We start from the raw sequence: 24,488 nt of genomic DNA, 5'->3' as shown, positions 1-24,488 counted from the left end.
TCCGCCCTGGATTCCCTGTTTTCAGTTCCTATCTGTACCAGTGTACATCCTCTGGTCTAGCCAGACTTGCAAGGTCGAATTTAAGTCATGGTAGTGGGAGCGGGGAGGAAACATTTAGGAACTAGAGGAAAGTTGTATTTCTCATCGTTGTTACATCGCAGCCTGACTGGCTCATCTCCTCCCTGAGACCCCTCTGCAAGGGTGTTTTCTGTTCTTATCTGTACCAGTGTACATCCTTTGGTCCAGCCGGATTTATAAGGTCGAATTGATAACATAATCGTGGTATGAAGGAAGCACTAAAGAACTAGAGGAAAGTTGTATGTTTCATCTTTGTTACACTGCACCCTGGGGGGCCGGTTTGAGGGTATTGGCTATTCTTAGTGGCTGAATTTAGGCGCAAGTATGACAGTATTGCTGGTTTTGTTAAGTTGTTCGCACGATTAAAGAATTCAAGCCGAAGCCTGTTTTGGAATCCAAGTGGGTTTTTATGAAGGACGGGACAAGCTTCAGGTGTTACAGTCTCAAAGGGAGTAACCACGTGGGAAAGAGCACCCAGGAGTGCGGAACTTGGAAGGGACCCCGGGAGGCCGTGGGAAAGAGCACCCAGGAGTGCGGAACTTGGAAGGGACCCCGGGAGGCCAGAAGCCCAAGAATCCTCGAGGCAATAAGCATGTGGGCCCGGAGGCCGTGAGCCGCGCACAGGCCAATGCGGCCAATACCAGGCAGTGCGTGTGCACCCCCACGCTGACCAGGTAAGAGGGCGCAGCCTTCCCACAGCCAGGATATTGCAAGCCTCTGCCTGGGGAGGCGGGGTTGATGGTATTGGTTGACTCCATTGGCTGAATTAAGCCCACCTCGGTGAGGTCATTGAGCCTGGGCCTGAGCCTGAGCCTGGGCCTAGGTGTACCTCCCACTGGCTGGGGGCTTGAGTATGAGCATGCTCAGTTTGGGGTTTTCATAGACATCTCATGGTTGCCTGATTTCCTTCCAACCTCCTTTATGGGGGCCTTTGCAGGCACGGGAGGGGCACCCCTGCCTCCCTCCCTGCCCGCCAAATCTAGCTACCTAACAGTTTCTGGTGTGCATGCCCAGGTGACCCTCATCTGCAAACGCCCAGCTTTGGACCTTCCCCTAAGGTGTCTAATGCGTGCCTGATTTCTTTCAACCCCCTTTATCGTGGCATGGCCAGCTAATTTTCGTTTAGCATAGGCATTCGGTGGAGACAACCCCTGTATCCCTAATCTTCCTGCCTGCACAACCACGAGTGATTCTCTGGACAACTTTGGGTCAATGATCTCTAATTCCTTGCCTCCACCTCAGGGGATGTCCACTGAACCAGCAGGTGCCCCAGGTTTACAGTAACATCTGGTGATTTGGATCTGTTCACTGGACAAACCACGAAATCAGAAGAATCCACAAAGAAACTGCTCTCCAAAGAGCCCATCTTAACTCTGTACGGTACCGGGACCATTCAGCAGCAGACTACACCAGGTGGCCCCACAAATATGCCATTTACCTCACAGGCACCAAATGCATTTCAAGGTTTTCTGGTCGCATAGTAAAGGAAGCCGTGTTCACAGAGACAATTCTTCCTTCTATCCTGCATGCAACTTCTCTCTTTCACCTTTATTATCTTTCCCTGTATTAGCAAAACAATTCTACTACCATATTTTTATGAAAATAATGCACTCCTTATATTGATTTTGCAAACTACATCATTCTCTCATACTTAGTTTTCTATGTATTAGGGGGATAAGTAAAAAAGCACTGCTACAAAATCAAACTTTTATTACATAAAACTATCAAAGTGCAAAGGAGCCCTGGTGGCGCAGTGGTCACCTGTTGGGCTACCAACTGCAAGGTCAGCAGTTTGAAACTACCAACCGCTCTTCAGGAGAATGATGGGCCTTTCGCCTCCTGTAAAGTTACAGTCTCAGAAACTCACAAGGGCAGTTCTACCCTGCCTTGTAGGGTCCCTGTGAGTCAGCATCAATTCGATGGCACTGAGTTGGGGTTCTTGGTGAGAGCAAACCATGAAGCTGTTGTCTCTTGACGTATCTTTCATCGAGGCCTATAAACCTCTGAGAGAGAGTGTCCATCTCTCTCACACATCCCTCCAAACTTCTGCTCTCAGATTCACAACACATCCAACCATCCGTTTTGGCATCTTCAAGAGAGTCAAAGTGTGTTCCTTTTCAACATTCTTGAATCTGGGGAACAAAAAGACACCTGAAGGAGCAAGGTCAGCGCTGTAGGGCAGGTGAGGTCAGTTTCCCCAACAACATTCTCTCAGGACAGTCTTTGGTATTCTTGAAGAACAAGCAGGTGCGTTGTCACAACAGAAAGTGTGTTATTGGTGCAACTTTTCTGGTCTTGTTCTCATCAATGCAGTTCTCAATTTTCTTAAAATGTCTTCAGAATAAATCCCTGTGTAGGGATGAGTCAATCAGGGTGCAGTAGAGCACCCATGGATCACACAATATACCTCTGGTTCCTTGAGGCTTCCTCACCCCCCACTATCACGACCCCAGTGCTGCTTCCCACTCTGGACTGGACTGGACCATGCACATAGGTATAGGCAAGAGATACAGCTCACGACACACAGAACCCAGGTACAGAAACAGGAACAAAGATACCAAAAGAGGGAAGTCAGGGAGAGGAGGTGGGGGAAGGGATGGCACATAACCACACACCCACCTCCAGGGGGAAGAACAACAGAAACCAGAGAGGGAGGGAGACAGTGGTCGGTGTGAGATATGAAAATTATAATAATCTATAATCTAACAAGGGGCCATGAGAGTGGGGGAGGGGATAAGGAAGGGGAAAAAAACGAGGGGCTGATCCCAAGAGCTCAACAGAAAGTAAATGTCTAGAAAAGAATGATGGCACTATATGTATAAATGTGTCATACAATTGATGTATGTATTATAACAAGAGTTGTAAGAGGCCCCAATAAATCTTAAAAAAAAAAAAAAGATAAATCCCTGTGATCATTCTGTGCCCTTCAAGAAAATCAATTAAGATTGCCTCTTTGAAATCATCCCCAGTCAACATAACCTTCACAGTGACTTTTCTTGAATTAAACTGGCCCAGCAGATCCCCTTGGAAACCACTGTTTAAACTGCGCCTTGCTCTTCTATATTGAGTGGGTGGATGCAAGCATGTCCTCACCACAAATTGTCTTCCTTAGCTTCAACTTTGCATAAAAGACTTAACAAAATTCTTTGAACTGGCTGATCTTCACGTAACACTTTTGGCACCCATTCAGCTGAGAGCTTGCTGAAGCCAAGATATTTGCTTAAAATTGAAAATGATGCACCACGTGAGGGCCCAGCTTCAGTAGCTATCAATCCACGATAATTGTACGCTGTAGTCAGTTTCTTCACTGGTCTGTCTATGGTCTTCTCTCCCTGCTCATCTTTGAGACCTTCTCAACCTTCCTTACAACGCTCGATGATCAAAAACCATTGTTGCACGCGGGGCAGGATTCCCGGAAACTTGTTGTAAATGTCAATGATTTGGAAAGTTGTCCACTTGAGTTTGTTATAACTTTGACATTAGCCTAGACCTCAACATTGGTTTTCCCCACATGACCCAGAGGGCTTTTCCCTCTTTTCTTCCTTTCTTTTCCTGTTTAGGGCATGCTAGAGAAAGCAAGACAGTGTGCTACTGAGAGAGAGCTGGCAGCCATCCACTGACTGCAGGGCCCTGTTTAAACATACTGTGTGTGGAATAAACCCAATCGGAACTCTAATAGCAATCTTTTTTTAGTTACTCTTCTATGTGAAAAATAAGGTAATTCCTTGATCCTCTGGGGAATATTGGCTTACAATTGCTAAATGGACCAAAGGCGACGAAAAATGTTAGGCTTCGAATTGCTTGCTGAGGCTTTTATAGGCGCAGAACGAACGCAGAGGGCTCTCACTGGGAAAGTGTATTTGATTGTTAGCATCATTTTATCTGTAAGTGGTCTCACACACTACCTGTTAGCACCGAAGCATTTCGAATTTTAGATCTGAGGTAAGAAGAAATACTAGTGTATTGTCGAGTTGTAGGCAATTATTGACTCTGTATTAACCCCGCCCCAGCATCGATAACTTCAACCTTAGGCTTTACCATTCCATACCAGTTGCTGTGGAGCCTACTCCAATTCATGGGGACCCTGTGCACATCAAAGTCGCATTGTGCTCCTGGACGCTGTTGGCAGCTGGTTTTCTCAGAAGCAGATGGCCAGTCTTTTCTGGAAAGGCCTGGGGTGGACTTGAACCTCCAACTTTCCAGGTACCAGTCACGAAGCATTTGCACCCAGACACCACTTTAGAGCCTAACCCATGTGTGCAGAGTCGAAGTGCTTCAAGGGTTCTCAAAGCTGTGATCTCCTGGAAGGAGACGGATGGTCAGGTCTGTGAGAAACTTTAGGTGTTCTCAAACTGCCCATTTGTTAGCTATGTAGTTACCAAGTCTGCGATCATCTGCACCATGTTAAGCCTTTGATCGTTTCCTTTTAAGAGACCCCTGCAAAGCTGACTCCTCCCTCCTCCCAATTCTAGCAGAAGTCCTAACATGAAAGGAAATGTTCAACAAGTAAGTATTAATTGCTGATTGATTTCACTGAAGACTTGAATGAGCATAAATAGCTGGCCATTTTTCTGACTTAACTTTTTTCTTCCTGTTTCTTAGGTTCTGCCCCTCCCCTTTTGAAAACTCGTCTTGGCATGAGGAAATAAGATTCTGTGACCCCGTGTTCAGAAATGTCTGCCATCATCTCAAATCTGGATTTGAACAGTGCAAGGGAGCTAAGGGGCAATGCACTAATTTTTGTCCCAGTTTCTGCCACAATAATGATCTATTTCTTTTTCCTTTTAAAAAGTATTATAATCAAATATCTTCTATAATTAATATAAAAAACCTGGTACATTTTTCCAGTTATTACACTTCCAAGTTGCGCTCCTGAACTAAGAAAATGATGTCCTGATTGGGGCTACCGTTGAAAACCCTTTGGACTTTAATGAATCCGGCAGTTTATTTAAGAAGCAAAGGTTGTTCAGGCCCTAATTCAATAATGAAGGTTGTAGTCTGCATGAACCCGCCCCTTCTTCCCCTCACACTCCCCCAAAAGAAAACCTTAAACCAAAGCTATTACTGACTACAGCGACTTTATCATAGGGCAGAGTAGCACTACCCCTTAGGGTTTTCTTTAAGAGGCCAGCTAGTGGATTCCAACCTCAGACTTTCTGGTTAGCTGCACAGCACCAGCTATGGATAGCTAACCTAAAGGTCAGCGGTGTGACCCTTCCCCCCTCCCCCATCAGTCGGCCTCTGGAAGGATTACAGCCTTGGAAACACTATGGTCACTGAGTGGGGAATAGCTTCTATGGTAATGAGTAGAGTATATTATGCGCAGGCAGTTAGAACTCACGCTCCTGAAAACAAACAAAAAGCAAAATTGATGGAAACCCAATCACATCTAGTTCCAAAACAGCGTGTGGAGCACATCTAGTGAAATGCCGGCGTTACAAGGGCAATGACTCTTGCTTAACTTTTAGCCATGTGCAAAAGTTAACAATAATCATAATTATCAAGCAAACCTATTAGGTTAGGGTGGGTTTGTTAGCAATTTTTAAAAGAGCAAGAGGAAAGCAGAAGCAACGTGGGAACAGCGTTGGCTGTTGCAGACGCTTGTAAATAACCGGTTTTCCCCCCTCGTGCTGTAAAATACACCGATAAACAGGATTTTCCGAGACGCGCTGGCTTTCTGCCCCAAAAGGGAGCTTCCCAAATGCATAACCCGAAGGGCTGGGAAACGCTCGGGCAGAAGACCAGGTGGTTCTTCCGCGTCAAATTAAATGGCGGCGGGGTCAGGCGGAAACACCGAGTCCCCTTCAGCACCTGAAGGTGGCTGTCCCTCTTCGCCAGCTGGCGGGCCCGGACCACCCGGTGCGCGGCGCCCCCGGCCCGGACCCCCCGGACCCCGCCCAGCCCCCGCCCCCAGCCCCGCCTCTGCGTCAGGGACGCGGAAACCCCGTAGGGGGCGGGCGGGCGCGGACCTCGAATCTTGGCTTTCATTTGCTGCAATATTCTTCCGCCGCCTGTCAAAAGAGTCCCAACCTTTCCCCCACGGCCCTGGGATTTCCCGCACCCCCGAAGTATCGAGGGACTACCAAACTTGGGGTTCTCCACCAACGTGCGCAAGGTTGCGCTTGCGGTCACCACCTCAGGCTAAAAATCGTGTGGCAGGTCGAGGCGGGAGGGAAAATCCCTCCGCGGGAAACAGGTTCCGGCCGCGAGCCTATAAAAAACGGGTGGCGCGGCGCTGCTGTCTTTTCAGCCGAGCTCGGAGTGGCTTTTCGGACATGTCTGGTGGCTCCGCGGATTACAACAGGTAAGGCGCTCCCGCGGGGCGGCCTTAAGTGGTGGCCGTCATGCAGCGCCAGAGGATGTTAGAGGAAGGTGGCACGAGGCGAGAGACTTGGGACTCGTGTTGGTTTGGGGGTTCAGCACCCCTGTGTGCGCTGAGAAACTTCCGTAGTGTACGGCCCCAGCTTGTGGGGAGAAGAGATAGGAGGGGCATGAAACTAGGGTGCCTAACGGGTCTCTCTCTCTCGGGGCTCGCTTTGACATGCCAACTGCCTTCCTCCCGGGGCGCAGCGGGACAAACAGCCGTGGCGCAGCCCGCCTCCGGCGCCGGGAGCCGAACCCGGGGCGCACTGCGGCGCGAGTTGGGTCCCCGGGCTGGGGCGGGCGTGTGCGGCAGGCGGCGGCTCCTCCGGCCCCCGCGCCCGGAGCGGGCGGCCTCCACCAGGGGAGCTGGGGACCCGCGAACCGTTGGCCCGGCCGGGCCGCTCGGCCGCGTCAATCACCCGCTTGCGCATTGCGCGGGGCGGAGCTCGGCCTGCAGCTCTCGCGAGAGGCGTCCCGCTCGCCGCGTCTGCGCTCGGGCCCGGCCGGGGGGCGCCGGGCGGCCGCCCTCGTTTGCTGCCGGCGAAGGCTTGGTGGAGGGCGGGAGCGGGCAGCATGGCTTCCATCTGAAGCGTGGCTTGGCGGAGGGGAGATCTCTAACTGCGCTTGTCTCGCCTGCAGAGAACATGGCGGCCCCGAGGGAATGGAGCCCGACGGTGTCATCGAGGTAAGAGATGGCGGGTGGCTTTGCAAACTCTTGAGAAGATGCAATTGTGGCTCCAATTTACCCCGGTTTTCTTAAACTCTTTAACAGAGCAACTGGAATGAGATTGTTGATAACTTTGATGATATGAATTTAAAGGAGTCTCTTCTTCGGGGTATCTATGCTTATGGTTTTGAGAAACCTTCAGCTATTCAGCAGCGAGCTATAATTCCTTGCATTAAAGGTAAAGCCCAATTCCCTGTGGCCTATTTAAAAATTGAAAAGGAATTCTTGTTCTGCGCAGATGTCAAGGGTAGCAGGGAAAATAACCTGGGGGACTTAGCCACCTGTTTGTATTCCTTAAAAGTGAAATGATGGCAATCATCTTTCGGGACTGAACCTGAAATGAAGAGAGTACTCATTGCTGATCACTTAATGATTGGGCGTGATTCATGTTCCAAGTGGAATACATGGTGTGTGAACTAGAAGTGACGGTTTGCTGTGGGATCGGTAAATATGTATCCTACTTTTTTTAGGGTATGATGTGATTGCTCAAGCTCAGTCAGGTACTGGCAAGACAGCCACATTTGCTATTTCCATCCTGCAACAGTTGGAGATTGAGTTCAAGGAGACCCAAGCACTAGTATTGGCCCCCACCAGAGAACTGGCTCAACAGGTATTGATAGTGTAGTTCAAAAACTGCTTGCGTGTTGCATAGGTTTCAGGTTTCACAACTGTAAAGGATTTAAGTTAGTGTTAATTGGTCCTGCCAGAGCCCTTTCAATCATTGCCTATGCATGCAGGGTAGGTGAGCAGGAACTGGGTGTGCAGCTAGCTTTATTTGCAGGTTTTTCCAACATTGAGAAACCAAAGCTTTCTCAGGTTGTGCTAGTGTCTACCACTTCAGGTTCAATGCAGTTGTGCAACATGAAAACTGCAGTGACATGTTAACATTTGACTGTCTCAGTAGTTTGTGATGCATCTGTTGCATGCTCTGTTTTTCAAAGCTGTTATATTGGCTTTGAAGTAAATCTTCCTAATAAAGCGCTAAGCTTTATTAAGGTCAAGACTAAGATAGTGTGTACTGTGGGAAATTTTTTAATGGACGCAATTTCCCTATATGTAATTACAGAGCTGATTTATTGTATTTTCTACATACCCACTGAAGAGTAATTTAGGGGTTATTTTTAGTACAATTAGCTGACAAGACCCCAAGTTTGACTAGGTACAAGAATAAGACCTTATGGGAAAGATGACAGTGTGTTCAGTCTGCATTTTAAGCTTGGAAGTAGTTAGGTGCTGTGCATGCATAAAAGCTGTTTGCAGATCAATAAGGGTATTGTTTTGGAAGTTAGTTGTTAATGCCCGGAGTTCTGTAGGATAGTAATTAAGGTTTCTGGCTTTTAGATCCAAAAGGTTATCTTGGCACTTGGAGATTATATGGGAGCAACGTGCCATGCATGTATTGGTGGAACCAATGTTCGAAATGAAATGCAAAAACTGCAGGCTGAAGCACCACATATTGTGGTTGGTACTCCAGGGAGAGTATTTGATATGTTAAACAGACGATATCTTTGTAAGTATTACTCCTTAAAGCACACAATTTGAAACACTTATTGGTAAATAGAATAGGAAAGTATGGTTGCATCCACAAACAATTGTGTGTTTTTCAACAGCTCCAAAATGGATCAAAATGTTTGTTTTGGATGAAGCAGATGAAATGTTGAGCCGAGGCTTTAAGGATCAAATCTATGAGATTTTTCAAAAATTAAATACAAGTATTCAGGTGAGAATTTTATTTTGCTCCTTGCGTGTAGACTTGGTTTCGTGCTGTTTACATGATTAAAGTGTACCTCTATCATTGTGGTGCTTTCTTCCCCCCCTTAAGCAGTTGGTATGTAGCTCTAGTTGAATTTCATATAAAGTAGATCTGTGAAAGCTGTGTGTACTTCTTGGCCAACGTAATTCTTTTTTCAAAGGTGGTGTTGCTTTCTGCCACCATGCCTACTGATGTGTTGGAAGTAACTAAGAAGTTCATGAGGGATCCAATCCGAATTCTGGTGAAGAAGGAAGAATTGACCCTGGAAGGAATCAAACAGTTTTATATTAATGTTGAAAGAGAGGTAATTGATAACCATAAGCACCCAGATTTTTTTCCTTCTTGTATAAGCACTGTGCTAAAATTACAGAAACTGGGGCACTGTCTTGGTTTTTGTAATAATGCTAGCAGAGTACACACAGGAAGGAAATTGAAACTGCACCCGGTCTGGAAAGACTGGGGCGGACCTCTTTCTTAATGTCCAATGTCCTTCGTCTTAAGATTTGGTGCGATAAATCTATTAGTGACTAGTGGAGCATTTTTAATGATGAAAACAAAATAGCTAAACCATTTTCACTTTTGCAGGAATGGAAGTTGGATACGCTTTGTGATTTGTATGAGACCCTGACGATTACACAGGCTGTTATTTTCCTCAATACAAGGCGCAAGGTGGATTGGCTCACTGAGAAAATGCATGCGAGGGACTTTACAGTGTCTGCATTGGTAAGAGTTCTAACCTAAGAAACTCTTTAGAACAGAAAGTTTTTTATTACAGCAGGATTTAGACTACAATATAGCTGTTTAGTGCTATTTTGTCGTTCCCCCTGCTCAAAGTAAAGCTGTTTCTTATCTATCCCTGTCTGCTAGTTTCTTGTAGCAGCCCAGGGACGCTTGGTCTCATACATACTGATGCAGTTAACAAATACTGGCTTTTGACTACTGATTCCTGAATTAAGGTTTGTTCATTTTATCTTGTAGCATGGTGATATGGACCAGAAGGAGAGAGATGTGATTATGAGGGAATTTCGATCAGGCTCAAGTCGTGTTCTGATCACTACTGACTTGTTGGTGAGTCCATCTCTGGTGTTTTAATTTTCCCTACCAAAAGTTGATTTTTGGAGGCAAGGGTTTTTTCATAACCTTTACCAGTGTGGGCTGTTTGGGAGAATAAAGAGACCACACTCCACAGTGGACTATACCACTTAGTATAGTTCGCTACTATTTTGTGGCCTACAGTTTGTATTACACCTTGCTCAATTGTGTGAATTAGAATTTGAACAGACACCATTGTATTTCAGGCTCGTGGGATTGATGTACAACAAGTATCTTTGGTTATAAACTATGACCTACCTACCAATCGTGAAAATTATATTCACAGGTGAGTAAATAGAATCTTGACTATTGAATTATGTTGGTCAAATAAATTCACACACTGCTGTTTTTCTCCCTGAAAGGTAACATCAAATCAGGGAATTGAAACCAATGATGTAATTTTTAAGTTACAATGATAAGTTTCACTTGGGAAGGTTTAGGTAGTCAGCAGTGGGAAAAAATTGGTCAGTCTGTAGTGGGAAGAGAGTTGTGGCCCAAATTGTGGCGATCAGGCTCTAACTTAAGTTGGTCCAAGTTTATGTTCCGAGTCTCACGTTGCTCTTGTGTCCATGTGCTTTTTTTGGATCGTGTCTTCCATAGTTGGGATTTTCTTGGTGTCGTCTGGTAGCAATTTGTGTGTTCCCTGGTTTATAGTGGCTTTATCCCTAAATTGAATTGTACTTTGTTATATGATGTAAAAAAACTTTTTAAAAAATACAGGAGTCGATAGCAGCAGTTGATGACGAGATGGCACTCAGAAACGACGTTGACGTAATTTAGGACGTGGATTCATAAGCGAAACAGCACACTGTTTGCATAAAGAGCGAGTCGGTATTTATATTTGTTTTTCTTTTGTCATGATTATTTAATATTTTAAGTTGCTCTAGTCTGGCATTTTTGTATATTCCTGTAGGTGGTTTTGTATTGTCTGGTTTAGCAGAAAGGTAGATGAGTGTTTCGAGGTAACACATTTGCTGAGCAAAAAAAGCAGTGATAAGTTTGGGTCACCATACCAAATTTGTGTTTTCCCAGTGGGAAAAATTGTTGTAGGAAATAGTTAACCTTTCTGCATTTATATTTACAGTTCCAGAATTGCGTCGAAATGGATTACATAACTTCTTTTTGTTTCATCCCTGGTGTTCACATCTGTCCCAGGCTGACACCTGCTCTTGGCTGGCTGGCCCACTTTGGTATGGGCTTTAATTTCACTACCCCAAACACATTAGTGTCACCTGCTTTGTAAAAAAAAACAATGCTCAAGGCACCTGATAACCTATTTTGCAGCCAGACAGCCTTTGAATCCTTTTGGCACTAACTTGCAAAGGAGACTCTTTTCTCTAGATACATAGCAGCTAGTGCTCCAATTACAACCACAAACCTGTAACCTTGATTAGTAAACAGCAGCTGATGGTTAACAAGTGGATCAACATGTGCGGTAGTCCATGCAGGGCTTTAAGTACCTTTCTAATCACTGTCATTTCTTCTCTCCCACAGAATTGGCAGAGGGGGTCGCTTTGGGAGGAAAGGTGTGGCTATAAATTTTGTTACTGAAGAAGACAAGAGGATTCTTCGTGACATTGAGACTTTCTACAATACTACAGTGGAGGAAATGCCAATGAATGTGGCTGACCTTATTTAATTCCTGGGATGAGACTCCTGAACGCCGTGCTCGCTGTTGCTGAATAGGCGATCACAACGTGCATTGTGCTTCTTTCTTTGGGAATATTTGAATATTGTCTCAATGCTCATAACGGATCAGAAATACAGATTTTGATAGCAAAGCGGCTTTAGCCACAAGCTCTTGTGAGGAAAGTCATTGGCTTTATCCTCTAGATTAGTAGACTGTTGGGGTTGGGTATAAAGATGGGGCCTGTAAAATCTTTCTTTCCTAGTTCTGTAGAAATGGTTGTATTAGATGTTCTCTATCATTTAATAATATACTTATGGACTAAAAGATATAAGTGCTGTATTAAATCAGCCAATTATGTTAAACTTGCATACCTGCCTTTATTGTGTTAGGCCTTTAAGACTGATTTTTTTTAAAGAAAGTATTTGAATGCATTTTGTTGGTATTTATTCCATAAAGTATTTAATTAGTGTTAAGTGTGAACTGGACCCTGTGGCTATACCCCAGTAAGCGATCATATCCTAGTAGGGTTGAAGAAAACCCAGTAAAATTGCCATATTGCACATGTCTTAATGAAGTTTGAATGTTAAATAAATTGTATATTCACTTTAAAGTTGGTTTACTTTTTATTTCCAAAATGCAATATTTACAAGTACAGTCAAGCAGAATTAAAATTCAGCTTAACAATTCTGAGTTAGCTGCTGCATCACAGTGGCACAGAGGCTGATCAGCTGCAGGTGTTCATCAGCACCATTGGCTAAACACTGATCCACTTCCTGTAACAGAGGAGACTGTTAGCAAGTAAAGATTACCCTCAGCTATGTAGTCAGACATTAAAGGTACCTACTTACTGCAAGCTTTTCTGTAATAATAGACTTCTGTTTATCAGAAAGGCTGTCTTCAACGATGGTGTCATGGAATTGATTGACCAACTGAGTTGCTGCATGTCCCTCATCTATCAGTTCCTACATAAAACACGTTTTATATCATCAGTATGTTTGCTCAATTGCCCCAAGTTTCCGGTAGTTGAGAAGGCTTTACCTTAACAGCAGCTTCTAACTTGTCAAAGGAGCCACTCTGACACGCGGTGTACACTCCATCAATTGTCTCCGCCGGTATTACCTGAAAAGTAACGCTACATGATTTATCATTGGTGAGCAGGACCAATTCTAGAATCACCACCTCTACACTATTTGCCTAAGTGCAGTAGTTGGTGCACAAGCATTGTGATGAGAAGTGGAAGTGACTAAACTCTGCCTTCCAGCAGGTTCTGAGTTAGAACTGCCCCTGGGGGGGTTTCAGAGACGGTTTACTTCTGCTCACTTTGGTTAACAGCCCAAAGCATAACCCACTGTGCCATCAGGCTCTTGTAAAGAAAGCTCTTCAACTTTGCTTAAAAATGCTAAACTACAGTTTATGAACCTAAATTCTGATGTACAACCAGCGTCTCTCTAGTCCCCACACAAGATGCATAAAATGGAATGACCTGAAGATACCTTCAGAACTAAAAATGACAGTATTAGGGGTGTAGTGCTTGAAAGATAAGTACTGTTTTATACATGATCCCTTGACAAAACGTACTTAACGTGTACGTGTGCTTAAACACCATTACTGCTTGTATGTGCAAATGGAAGCATGTAGCTTTTCTGAATGATCTATTGAACATGCTTGGCACGCTGAAAAGCTCAGTAGTTAGCGTATTAGACTGCTCTTCCTGACTTGAACATATTCCTAGGTTTATTTACCTAGTGCAGTGCTTGGCACATAGTAAGCATCCAGTGCCAATTAGAAACAACAAAAAGTGCTCTTACCCCAGCAATGTCTGTGATCACTTTCTCCGTGACCTCCTTTCCACCGGTTAGTCGAGTGGCACTCTGAAGATACGTAATAGCTTTCCTTAAGTCTCCTTCTGACACTTTGACAAGGTAATTTATTCCCTTAAGAAAGAGGAAGTTATTTTGATAGACCAGGGGGCCAGAATTTCATAAGACCAAGTTAATTCTTGAGGTGGGTTCTCAGTAGGCTAGAATCTTGTCATTATGCAGAGACGTGTTGGAGAATCACACTTCATGTGTGACACTGGCCTTTGCAATACAGATAAGGTAGCATTAAACAGCCCAACTTAAAAGGCAACATCTTTTAAGTGCAAGACATTCCGACCACTGCTTTCCTGTAGCTTAAGATCCCTTTCCATTCTTGTCAAAGGGTTTAGTAATTACACTAATAGTACCTCATTGCTGATTTTGACGTTTTCCTTCTCAGCAATGTCTAGTAATCGCTGCTGTTGAGTTTTATCTGACAGAGGTTTGAAACGGAATTTAGAACATCTAGAAGTTAGGGGTTCAATTATTCTGCAAAACATAAGGTTGGAAAAAGCAAGTAAGGGTCTGGGTCCAAATGACTTTCCCAAAAGAACTCGTTCTTATTTTTTTTTTTTTAAAAAAAGGTTGCCTAGAAAACTTCTATAAATTTGTTCCCATCCTAATTGGGGTTATCAAAATTACTATCTTCAGGGCCATGTACATACCGACTGACATAGTTACAGATGAGGCAGAAACGGGTGGTCTTAGATTCTTTCTCCATGGTTCGTCTTAAAGCTGCCTGAGCAGCTGAGGTCATGGAATCGGCTTCATCCAGAATCACAATTTTAAACGGAGGGCATGGTTTCCCGCTGATTTAGACAAACACATAAGAGCTGAACATCAGTACGTGGACCACGTTTGTTGTTAAACAGCTTTATCGGGGGATAATTCACAAACCATATAATTCCGCCACTTGAAGCTCAGTGGGTTTGTATCACCACTGTTCATGCTCTTAGATCACGACTCCAGGAAGAAATCCTATGCCCAGAGGATTCCTCACTTCAATTCCGCAGCCCAAACCACCCACACATCTACTCTTCTCTTCCGCATATTGACTCTTTTGTGACTACCTGTTGATTTATGGTCAAAAACAAACCAAAAAGCACTTCACTGCTATTGAATCGATTGCAACTCACAGTGACCATATAGGACGGAGCGGAACTAGTCCTGTGGGTTCCTGAGACAGTAACGCTTTGCAGGAGCAGAAGGCCTCCGCCTCTCTCAGGGTGGTTTCCCTGCTGACCTTGCAGTTAGCAGTGTCCAATGCATAACCCACTATGCACCAGGGCTCCTTTTGATTCAAGGTAAAAATACAACAAAACTCAAACTCACTGCCATCGACTGAGTCAATTCTGACCTATAGGAACCCTACCGGCCGGGCAAGGCCGAACTGTGACTCTTTATGGAAGTAGAAGTCTTTTCTCTCTCCCGAAGAGTGGTGGTTTCGAACGGTCAACCTAGGGGTTAGCAGCCCAACACATAACCACCACGCTACAAGGTAGGTATCACAAGTTACTTCCCACCAACTCTGAAGTGTGTTCTGATAATGAATTTTAAATATAATCTCTCTAGGGTCTACACATTGCATTTTAGAACACTTGCCACCTAAGAACTTAAGCGCACCACTGTTTTGCAGCAGGGTAGTTCTACTTTAATTATTAATAGCATTGCCTTCTAAAGTTCCAGTTTGAATAAGAATGTATATTGTCACCCTCACGACGAGGAACACCCTGAAGCCTGAATTATCTGACAGGAAAGGAAAGGCATTTTCTCTTTTCCAATTCAACTGTAGAAAAGTCAGGATTTTCATAATGAGCAACTCAAACAATTAAATATTCTTAACACATAAAATGTCAGAAAATCTTGTGAGTCATGCAACTTAAATCTTATTAAAAATATCATACAAAGTCATTCCTAAGTTTACAGGATATAGAAAAGAATATGATCTAACAACATACAAGAGGAGTCAGGAATTGGGCACCAACTTATTTGAAAACAAGCACAGTGACATGCCACCGAGAAAAGGAGACGCTGGCTTACTCTGGGCGACTTCCTGACACAGTTAACTGAGCAAAGTGCTTGACTTTCTCGCGAACCACTTGTATTCCACGCTCATCAGATGCATTTAACTCGAGAACTCGCAATCGGAAAAGTTCAGGCCTGTACCAAAATGAAACACATATGACAAGACAGAGGCTCAACTACAGGTTAACACTTGCATAATTTAAAATCCACCACAACTAAAACAAAATCTACCATGTACAAAATATAAAGTGACAGTGCTGACAATTTCAGCCTTTTTTTCTATTTGCTTTTTGGAAAGACAGCCACCATCACAGGGTGGTAATTTCCTCTTTCCATGCAGTACTTATTGTATGCATCCTATCATGTCATCAAAATCATTGTAAATGCCATTTCCATAGTTGAATGACATTCCATCCTAGGTTTACTTACTTTACCTCACAACCTTCTATTGTCAAACAATCTGTTTTTAAGTACACTACAATTTTAAATAATGCTGCAATATAGCACATTTTGATTTCCATAAGGCAGCGTGTGCAAGGAAAATTACTAAGCTCAATCAATTGTTTTAAAGTTTTGTTTTTAGTCATTTAAAAGTAACATATGCTCCGTGTAGAAAAATCTCAGAAATCAAAAGAAAGTTAAGAATGACTAGCACACTTTGCCAAACCAGCTTTGAAAACTCTCTAGTTGTTCTTCTACAGATACACGTTGCCTCTGCCATCTGAGAGCAGAGCACTCCTCATGGTTTCGCAAGCTGAACCGGCGTAAAGCAGAGAAGCAATTACCGTTTGTTTATAAGGTAGGTTTTGAGGGCATATTCACCGACTCAAAAATAACCTAATAAACAACAAACACCAAACCCAATTCCAGTCGACTTCAACTCTTAGCAACCCTCCAGGGCAGAGCTGAAGCCCTCTCAGGATTTCCAAGGCTGTAAATCATGGGTTCTCCAGCTTGTTTGGCCTACCACTGGCAATGGGTTTGAACTACTGACCTGTGGTTAGCAGTTCAATGCTTGATTCGCTGAACCACCACAAAATGTAAACTGACATGTCATGTTCCCTAACACAGTTCGAAGCGATGGTGGCTTGAGGCTGAGATACGGCGTGCAGTTACTCAGGGAGCCTGGTGACGTCCCATCACAGCTCCAGGGGTGCGTGCCGCCTCCATAGCAGCACGCTACCAAGCCAACCCTCCCCCGGGGTCCCTTCCCTTGGGGAAAGCAGCCAGTAAGGCAGGTCTTCTGTAAAGCTGGAGGCGTGTAAAAGGAACTTTCAGACAAGAGGGGGCTGCGATTAGGCTCATCGTAGCAGCTTTCTGCTTTGTCCTCGCTTACATTTCAGCAGAACAAATCTTACCTATTTGCTGGCTTACTTCAGATGACCCCTCTGTGGGCCATATGCCCCCAAATTCTGGATAAATTCAAGAGAGCTCTTGCTATCTCGCACATTCTTCAGATCTCAAACTTGGGTTGTTATATGAGGGGATTTCAGAAAGTCTGTGGAAATATTCCATTGTCTTCCCATTGTATTTCTCCACAAGCTTATTTTTGAAGCCCCCTTGTATATTTTAAAATTCTGTGTAAGGGCTGCTCTCTAGAATGGATGGCTAAGGCAAGAGTAAATCGAAGAAGAAACTCCAAAGGTAGACTGCAGAAATATTTACTGCTGTAATGGAATCCAACCCACTCAACAGCTACCCACTCTGCTTCCACTTGGAAATGAGGGCCAGGGGCTCAGGGGGCCACCCCAGAGGCAGGGCCACCTCCGATGCAGGACCTCAGGAGGCCCGAGCAGAGGGAACTTACTGAAGGGGTAAGGGGATTGGCAGCCTCAGATCCAGGAAATTCTATCAAACCATCACACAGATGAGAATAGAAATATGATCTACATGACAGGGTTGGCTGGGTCCTCTGGGCTCCAAAATCTGAATATACAGAAAACGAGGGAAGAAAAAAGAGAGGGAAAAGCACAAACAAAGACCATTACAAGGCTCCTTATATTGCATATCTAAATAAAGAAACTGAAGACACAAGCCCAGGACCGTTGGAAGAGCACGTTCCAGATCAGTCTGAAGTGGCAGAAGCCGAGAACAGAGGCACCTGAGACTGTGGCACGGAGACAATGGGACACAGAGCAAGAGGAGCGGCGCCCAGACTATGGGACTGTGAGACAGTGACAGGTGGGCTGGCGTCCTGGCCTACTGACGCAGAGGCCACGGGACCGCATGGCTGAGGCTGGTGACCAGAGATACTTGTCTGCTGGCAGAGCAGAGGTGTTGCTGTGGACCAAGATTGTATCCTTACTGTTTACTGATCCTGACCTGTGGTAACCTACTACGATCCCTAATTACCCCCATAATGCCAGGCTGGAGGGGTGGGGGAGTGGGGAGTAAACGAACAATGAGACGTACAAAGATGTAGGCAAGAATGTGGGGCGGCAGGCAGGCAGGGAGAGAAAGGAAAGGCCCAGTTGATTAGTAAATTGTTCAGAAACAAACAAAAAAAGAAATCCAACTCTACACAAAAATCAAATGCAAATGTCTAGGGAAAGAAGTAGTACTGTGATTTTTGGTGTCAAATATTAAAAATAAAAGAACAATGAGAAAAAAGAAAGAGTTGAGCTTACCCAAAGAGTTCCCGAGCGGCGGCCAGGATAGTGGATGTTTTCCCAGTCCCAGGCGGCCCGTAGAACAGGAGATTAGGGAGCTGCAAGAATTAATTTTTATTTTTACAAATTGTATTAAGGCGCAAACAGATGGAAATCATGATTTAAAAGGTCTGAGGAACAGATCGGAGACTCCCCTAATACCGAGGGAAATCGATTTCTTCCTTTCATTGGTATCATGCTATTAACAGTTCTAAATCCTGCTCCCACCCTGCCCTCACCCCCACTTCAGGCTATTCATTTCTCCCAAATGCCTTTCTTAGCTGGTCAATGGCATCAATATGTACAAGTATATTACTCTTTATCTAATCTACATAGGCAGAACATTTCAAGCTGGAAATAAAGATGTCTTAGTATTTGTGATGTGAAGACCAAGATTTTGTTAGTTCTTATTCCTGACCTTGTTCAGGAGTTGGGTGGGAGTTTGCATTTCATAAAGATGGCAGTGGAAACAGACACAAGTGAATTTGACCAACACCGAGAGAAAAAGGAGTAAAAAGGGCTGGGAAAAAAAAAATAGGCTATCAGCCTTTCCCGAGAACAGAAGTATTTTAACTAAATGAAGCCAACGAGGTGCTTGCAATGCACAAGCTGAATCAGAACAGGTATACATTGTTGAATGTGAAACTATGACCTGCTCTAGAAACCACCAAGTTCAAAATAAAGAAGCTAAAAGTGGACTCAGCAGGATCGTGCGCCAGGTGTTGTGTGAGATGTTGCATCTGTACCCTGTCTGAAGGACTGCTTGGGTTAGAGGAGAAAGCGGTTTTGCTGTACTTGTTACAATGTGCACAGATTACTCACTTACCCACAGGGTTAACTTGTGAAATGTCTGTCTGCCTTGACAGATTTCAAACTTATAAAGACCAAAACCCTTATCTGTTCTGTACATATCTGTATTTTCAATATCTCGTGTAAGACTCAATTATTTGTAAATAAATAAGCTGACATATAGACAAAAGGTTTATCAGAAGATTGTCACTGTTATATTGCTAACGCACAGCTTAACATACTAACTAAGCGATTCATTACTTAAAAACATAAAACAAAACTGGTAGATCTCTTAGTTTTTAAAGGTATAACTATTATTTTGATATGTGCATGCCTCAGCATTTGTAACGATTCCTTCAGGTAACAACTATATACAATATTTTAAATAATTTCTTTAAAATGACAAAATTATTGAACCTTGCACTATATCATTGATTAGTGCATTCTAGATCTATATGTTAGTATCAGTTCTTAAAATTGATTACTGGGAAGAAAAAAATCCTACTATAGTTCTACAGGTAGTCTCTGAACTATGATATATTGAAGTTATGACAAATCACATGTAAGATTATCTAGTTTTGGGGGTGGTGGTGCATTTTATTATTGTTAATAAATACTACATATAATGTTACAGAATATAATTTGCTCTCAGATGTTCACTCCCTTGAAAGATTGGGTTTATAAAGATATTGATAATAAAAAGTAATCATGAAAATTAAGGGAAAAAGCTATTTGATGCATGTCAGAATTCATTTTTGACGGTCACAGAAATGGCACCCCAATGGTCAGGGACAGACTACTTGTACTTTAAAACCATTAAAAGAAAATGAAGGGAATAATTATGTTCCTTTGCTCTTTGGAGTTAAATTAAGAAAAAAACTTTCTTAAAGTTTTACATAACTTTGAAAAGGAATATAAAATAATAAACAAGAAGTTACAGATGAAAAAAAGAGTTACAGATGAAATTCTTAATCTAGGCTCATAAATTAGCTGGCATAACATCAAGATGTGGGTCATAAACCCAGGAGGCAAGAGAATTTTGGGAATGATGAGGGCAACAAATGTATAGATGTGCTTTACACAATTGATCTATGTATTGTGATAAATTGTATGAGCCCCAATAAATTGATTAATTAAAAAAAAAAAAAAAAAAAGATGTGGGTCATAATCCCACATTTGCCTATAGTTGGAAACACCTAACAATTAAAATGCATCTTGTCATCTGTGAAAGCATAACTAATTAAAGTGGTAAAATTAAAAGGTGAAAGGTATACATCTCAAATTGGAGCAAGCGGCAGTAAAGAAAAAGGCTTGCACCGGGTGGCAGATGGACCGTCAAGAATGCGGACTGCAGCACCGCTCTGCCAGGAAGAGTTCTGATGGCAGCCACACACACACACTTCCGGTTCAGAGCAGCCAGGATTAAGGGAAGGCAGCAAGTCCTGGGAGTGACCCCAGTTACATCTTGCTTGCATCTGCAACTTCCCCCCTCTTGGCGGAGCCCTTGAGACACTTTTGGGATTTCATCCAGTACAAGTTTAAAGTGCTCCTTCTTCACTAAGGGCTTATCTTGTCTCTGAATACGAATCTAAAATACAAAATACATGCCACCCTAGCCAGGGAAGGAGACGCAATGGTCTATATACAGTTACATGTTTAGAGTTTTCTTATCTTGTGGTTCAGCCTAAATCAGTAAAGAAAGGGCAATTTTACCCTAAAGGTTGATGGTTCAAACCCACCCAGAGGGCCCAGGCTCAGTGATCTGTGTCTTCGTCCCAGCCAAGAAAACCCTATGGCGTGGTCTACACTGTCACACAGGGAGCTACGTGAGGGAGAACCCACTCAATGGCAGCTGGCGGGTAGGTAGGTTGGAGCGTATTACATGCCACACAGGAGTGACCAGGAGATGCTCAACCAGTAAACACGTTTACCTAACTAGCATTGTACAAACCAAGGGACTACGGTCTCTTTAGCATGGTATTTAATTGGGGCAGGAGGATTTTAAAGCAGGGGGTTAAGAAGCCTTAAGCTCCTAATGGCATTAAAAGCAATTTTCAACTCACATCGGCTCCTTCTAAAGACTTTTTCAGCACTGCAACTACCTCTTCCTGGAAAGCAACTTCATCCACACATTTTGGCCGGCTGGGAAGGGGAAAAGGTTTCTTTAGTATTTTACAGTAGTCACAGAAAAGTTTCTAAGTAATGCTTCGGCTAAAATAGCAATGAAGATTCTTATATCAAAATGAAAAGAGAAATTGTTTCATAATATAAAGTATTTGAGAAACCCCATTTGAATTTATCTTATACAAATACACGGAAGGAGTGAAGAATTTTTCACTACCACATGTATTTTCTACACCTGTTGTTTACAAAACTTATCCAAAAGGATTTCACTTTGCTACAAGGGTTAAAACGTCCGAATGGATACTTGTCTAGAAAGTAGTTTACTCTGACAGAACCATGAACCTGAGCTTAGAAGAGTCCCCTTCAGGGACGTCAGGTTAGGGGCTCTGACATTGCTAGCCCCGGTATCTCCCACCCCGACTGAGCACACAGATACGGGGCGCGTTCACTTCATCAACTGACGGAGGGGCCCGGCTGAGGCATCACAATCACATTATACAATTTTAGTCTCCCGTCGTCAACTAGTGCTTTTAGTGGCTCAGCCACACTCCCAGCCCTAAGATTGGGCGCTGCTCTATTAACTCATCTAAAGCTTTGCTTTTCTCATGAATCAGGCCCATTATCATCAGGAATTATGCCAGAGGATGTTTTATGGGGAAACCAGTATATCATATAGACAGCAGCTCATTCTCATATATCTGCTGGCATCAGGTAGAGACTGAGAGTGAAGACTGAATGTACGACAAGAGAAAATGATGGCGTTATGGCCAACTGAGGAACACATGACTTGAGAGGCGGAAAAACTTGATTTATATGTTAATTCTCCTTGTTTCTTTCCCAAGCCTTGTTGGGGTCAAACAAAACATATGTGGCCTTTATTTGGCCTATAAGTCACCTGCAAAAACTTGGTAAAGTGCCACCAGGCCCCATCCCGTGGTTACAGCTGCTTTATCTGGTGGTGTAGTGGGTACATGCTTGACTGCTAACAAGAAGGTGGGCGATCCTGGGAAGCCTAAGGGGTGGAGTGGGGTGTGTGTGTGTGTGTGTGTGTGTTGGGGTTAAGGGGAAGAGTTCTACTTTGTCCTGTGTGTGTATGTGTGTGTTGGGGTTAAGGGGAGAGTTCTACTTTGTCCTGTAGCGTCACTATGAGTTGGAATCAACTCGATGGCAATAGGCTTTTAGGTAATCGTAATGAAATGGAAAACAGATGATTTGTACTGAAGTAAACTCCTCAACAGAAGTTTATAGAAATTTTGTTTTCTTCTAGCTGCTGCCAACCCTCAAAAACTGTGCTTAGTGTGGAGAAAACCTTGGTTCATCGAAAAAATGGGGGGATGAAACTAGAGCACTTTAGGGTATCTTTCTGTTCCAATCTCTATGATTTAAACAAGTGGTGATTTTCAAAGACACTATCTGAGCAAGGCAAACCCTGCCCTCCTTATGTAAACCAAGGGATCCAAACTTGACGGCGCTTGGTGGTTTCTGTGGAATTAAATTCAGATTCCGTCAAACTGGCTAGAGAAGTCATTTGTTAACTGTTTCGATAAAAACACAAGTGGACTTACTATTTTTCTACCCATGGTACAGGCTTGGCTTTCTTGTTCTCTCCACTGCTTCCTGCAGTGGCAGCAACTGCTCGGTCCTTGGTCGGCGGTAGTTTACTAATAGATGCACCTTTGAGAAATGCCTGCATGGCTACTTCACTCTGACCCGGGGAAGAGAGAAAATGAAAAGAAAGCTATCTTGAAAGGATAAATTACTACCAGAGCACCGTAACCTTATGCAAAGGCTAGGACCCTCCCAATGCACTGAGGTGGGCTGTAAAGGCAGGAAAGAGTGCACGCCCATAGGAACTTCGTGGGGGAGTTACAGAAGAGAACCCGTGTCAGAACCAACACAGTTTCCAGAGAATGTCCTGGACTTTGATAAATACGATGCACTAGTAGCCAAACTCAGTGACCCTACAGGACAGAGTAGAACTGCCTCTCAGGGTTTCCAAGACGGCTAACTCTTTATAAGAGCAGAAAGCTTTGTCTTTCTCCCAAGGAGTGGCTAGTGGTTTCCTGTGAGTCGAAATCAGTGTGGTGGCAGTGAGAAAAGATACCCTGAAGGCAGGCCTCTGCCCACTCAATTCCGACTCATCACAATCCTCTAGGGCAGGGTTGCCCAGATTAACCTTCCTTTTCAGTTTTATTGACATACGATTCATATAGCCTATGGTTTAATAGTCCATACATATGAAAAGTGCTATGCGATCATCACTACCATTCATGTTTGAACACTAAGACCCCACCCACTTGCCTTGCCATCACCCCAGGGAAGTATTAATCCATTACTGTCCCTGTAGATTTCCGAGATGAATCTTTACAAGAGTAGAAAGCCTCATTAGAACTTGACTTTGAACTCTTAACACACTCCGCCACCAGGGCTCCTTTGGGAGGCTACAGACTTTCAGTCCAGGGCTTGCACTAGCTGAAGCCCTGGGATGAGCGCAGCAATCAGTTGTGCTGGGTCACAAACGAGGGCCTCCACTCTCTTCTGTGCCATAGAGCTCCGCAGGACAGACTTTACTGGCACAGGGCCAAATATTTTGTTGTTGTTTTTGGTGGGGTAGCCGATTGTTGTAAACTAGAAAAATGCTCATGATAAATAAAACCCATCGTCCACATGAATTCACGTGTAAAAACTTGAATGGGGCGTATGTCTGGCGCTGTGTACTTTCAACATTTATTCAGAAATCTAAACAACGCGGTAAAGCATGGGCAATGAAAAATTAATGGGCAAACCCACTTAAGAAAACAAAGGCTGCCCATAGATTAAAAAAAAAAAAGCTTTACTAGCCTACCCACAAATTCCCAGACCAGTGGCAAACCTACTTTGTTCATCGTTGTATCTATCCCCTAGTGCCTACAAGAGTGGAAGATGCTGCATCCTGCTTAGTGAACGAATTCCCACCTAAGAGACCCAATTCTCCTTGTTGTAAAAGAGGCCGGAGCCTGTTCTATAAGGTAGCCGACTTCAATCAAGACGTGTGCTGCGCTTGCTGCGATCCAGGTTTTAACCTGGTTGTGGGGTGTCTGCGTGCGGGCCGCAGGCTGCTCCACAAGCAGTCCAGCCAAAGCAGGGCTCGGGCGGCGGGGTGCAGACTGACCACCAGCAAGTGGCTGGGCGGGCACGCCGGTGCGCCAGAACGGAAGCAAAGGGCGCGGGGACGGAGGGAAGAGGAGGCAGCCCGGCCCGGGCTCCCGCCCGGCACCTCGTCTCGCCCAGGGCGCGCGCGGGGACGCGGGCACCACCGGGGCTTTTCAGCGAGGAGGGGTCCGGGATGTGGAGGGGCGGGAGTGGTGGCTCCTTCCCCTAAAATGGGGGCACCAGGCCCCCGGGGCGCCAAGACAGCTGA

At 44.2% G+C, this 24,488-nt stretch overlaps 2 protein-coding genes and 4 non-coding genes across 10 annotated transcripts; 5 read left to right on the top strand and 1 right to left on the bottom strand.

Moving 5' to 3' along the window:
- The first annotated feature begins 6,291 nt into the window (after positions 1 to 6,291).
- EIF4A2 (eukaryotic translation initiation factor 4A2) lies at positions 6,292 to 12,253 on the top strand. Of its 5 annotated transcripts, none has more exons than XR_006680687.1 (13): positions 6,292 to 6,382; positions 7,081 to 7,126; positions 7,214 to 7,346; positions 7,639 to 7,778; positions 8,510 to 8,678; positions 8,779 to 8,888; positions 9,082 to 9,225; positions 9,507 to 9,644; positions 9,900 to 9,989; positions 10,220 to 10,299; positions 10,734 to 10,840; positions 11,098 to 11,203; positions 11,508 to 11,600. XR_006680687.1 is itself a non-coding variant. In XM_004713414.3 (11 exons), exons 1-11 carry the CDS (start codon positions 6,354 to 6,356, stop codon positions 11,650 to 11,652), a joined length of 1,224 nt encoding a protein of 407 aa, XP_004713471.1. In that variant the 5' UTR covers positions 6,294 to 6,353; the 3' UTR covers positions 11,653 to 12,253. The 5 variants fall into 5 exon arrangements, 1 of the variants encoding a protein (XP_004713471.1); XR_006680685.1 differs by having other exon boundaries at positions 10,734 to 10,844; XR_006680686.1 differs by lacking the exon at positions 11,098 to 11,203 and having other exon boundaries at positions 10,734 to 10,844; positions 11,508 to 11,596.
- Positions 7,467 to 7,536, top strand: LOC115871837. The gene has a single exon (XR_004047504.1). It is a non-coding gene; the product is annotated as a small nucleolar RNA SNORD2 (small nucleolar RNA).
- Positions 9,258 to 9,438, top strand: LOC115871835. The gene has a single exon (XR_004047502.1). It is a non-coding gene; the product is annotated as a small nucleolar RNA SNORA81 (small nucleolar RNA).
- Positions 9,694 to 9,826, top strand: LOC115871824. Its single transcript, XR_004047495.1, has one exon. It is a non-coding gene; the product is annotated as a small nucleolar RNA SNORA63 (small nucleolar RNA).
- LOC115871827 lies at positions 10,020 to 10,158 on the top strand. The gene has a single exon (XR_004047497.1). It is a non-coding gene; the product is annotated as a small nucleolar RNA SNORA4 (small nucleolar RNA).
- Positions 12,248 to 22,831, bottom strand: RFC4 (replication factor C subunit 4). Its single transcript, XM_004713413.2, has 10 exons — positions 22,654 to 22,831; positions 21,028 to 21,106; positions 18,155 to 18,234; positions 15,543 to 15,662; positions 14,168 to 14,311; positions 13,871 to 13,991; positions 13,452 to 13,577; positions 12,682 to 12,762; positions 12,492 to 12,605; positions 12,248 to 12,416 (listed from the first exon to the last, which is right to left on the bottom strand). Exons 1-10 carry the CDS (start codon positions 22,779 to 22,781, stop codon positions 12,321 to 12,323), a joined length of 1,089 nt encoding a protein of 362 aa, XP_004713470.1. The 5' UTR covers positions 22,782 to 22,831; the 3' UTR covers positions 12,248 to 12,320.
- Positions 22,832 to 24,488: the final 1,657 nt, after the last annotated feature.

Source organism: Echinops telfairi, unplaced genomic scaffold (genome assembly GCF_000313985.2).
Source record: "Echinops telfairi isolate 266 unplaced genomic scaffold, ASM31398v2 ScPeMD7_7407;HRSCAF=8445, whole genome shotgun sequence".
NCBI lineage: Eukaryota > Metazoa > Chordata > Mammalia > Afrosoricida > Tenrecidae > Echinops > Echinops telfairi.
The sequence above is the reverse complement of the archived record's forward strand: the minus strand, read 5'-3'. Positions and strand labels throughout refer to the sequence as shown.

Coding starts and splice junctions, on each gene's coding strand:
- EIF4A2 (XM_004713414.3), top strand. CDS start 6,354: ATGTCTGGTGGCTCCGCGGATTACAACAG. Junction 6,383..7,080: donor GGCTCCGCGGATTACAACAG/GTAAGGCGCTCC, acceptor TCTCGCCTGCAG/AGAACATGGCGGCCCCGAGG. Junction 7,779..8,509: donor CCAGAGAACTGGCTCAACAG/GTATTGATAGTG, acceptor TCTGGCTTTTAG/ATCCAAAAGGTTATCTTGGC.
- RFC4 (XM_004713413.2), bottom strand. CDS start 22,781: ATGCAGGCATTTCTCAAAGGTGCATCTATTAGTAAACTACCGCCGACC. Junction 18,235..21,027: donor AGTCTTTAGAAGGAGCCGAT/GTGAGTTGAAAA, acceptor TAATTCTTGCAG/CTCCCTAATCTCCTGTTCTA. Junction 14,312..15,542: donor GTGTCAGGAAGTCGCCCAGA/GTAAGCCAGCGT, acceptor TGTCTAAATCAG/CGGGAAACCATGCCCTCCGT.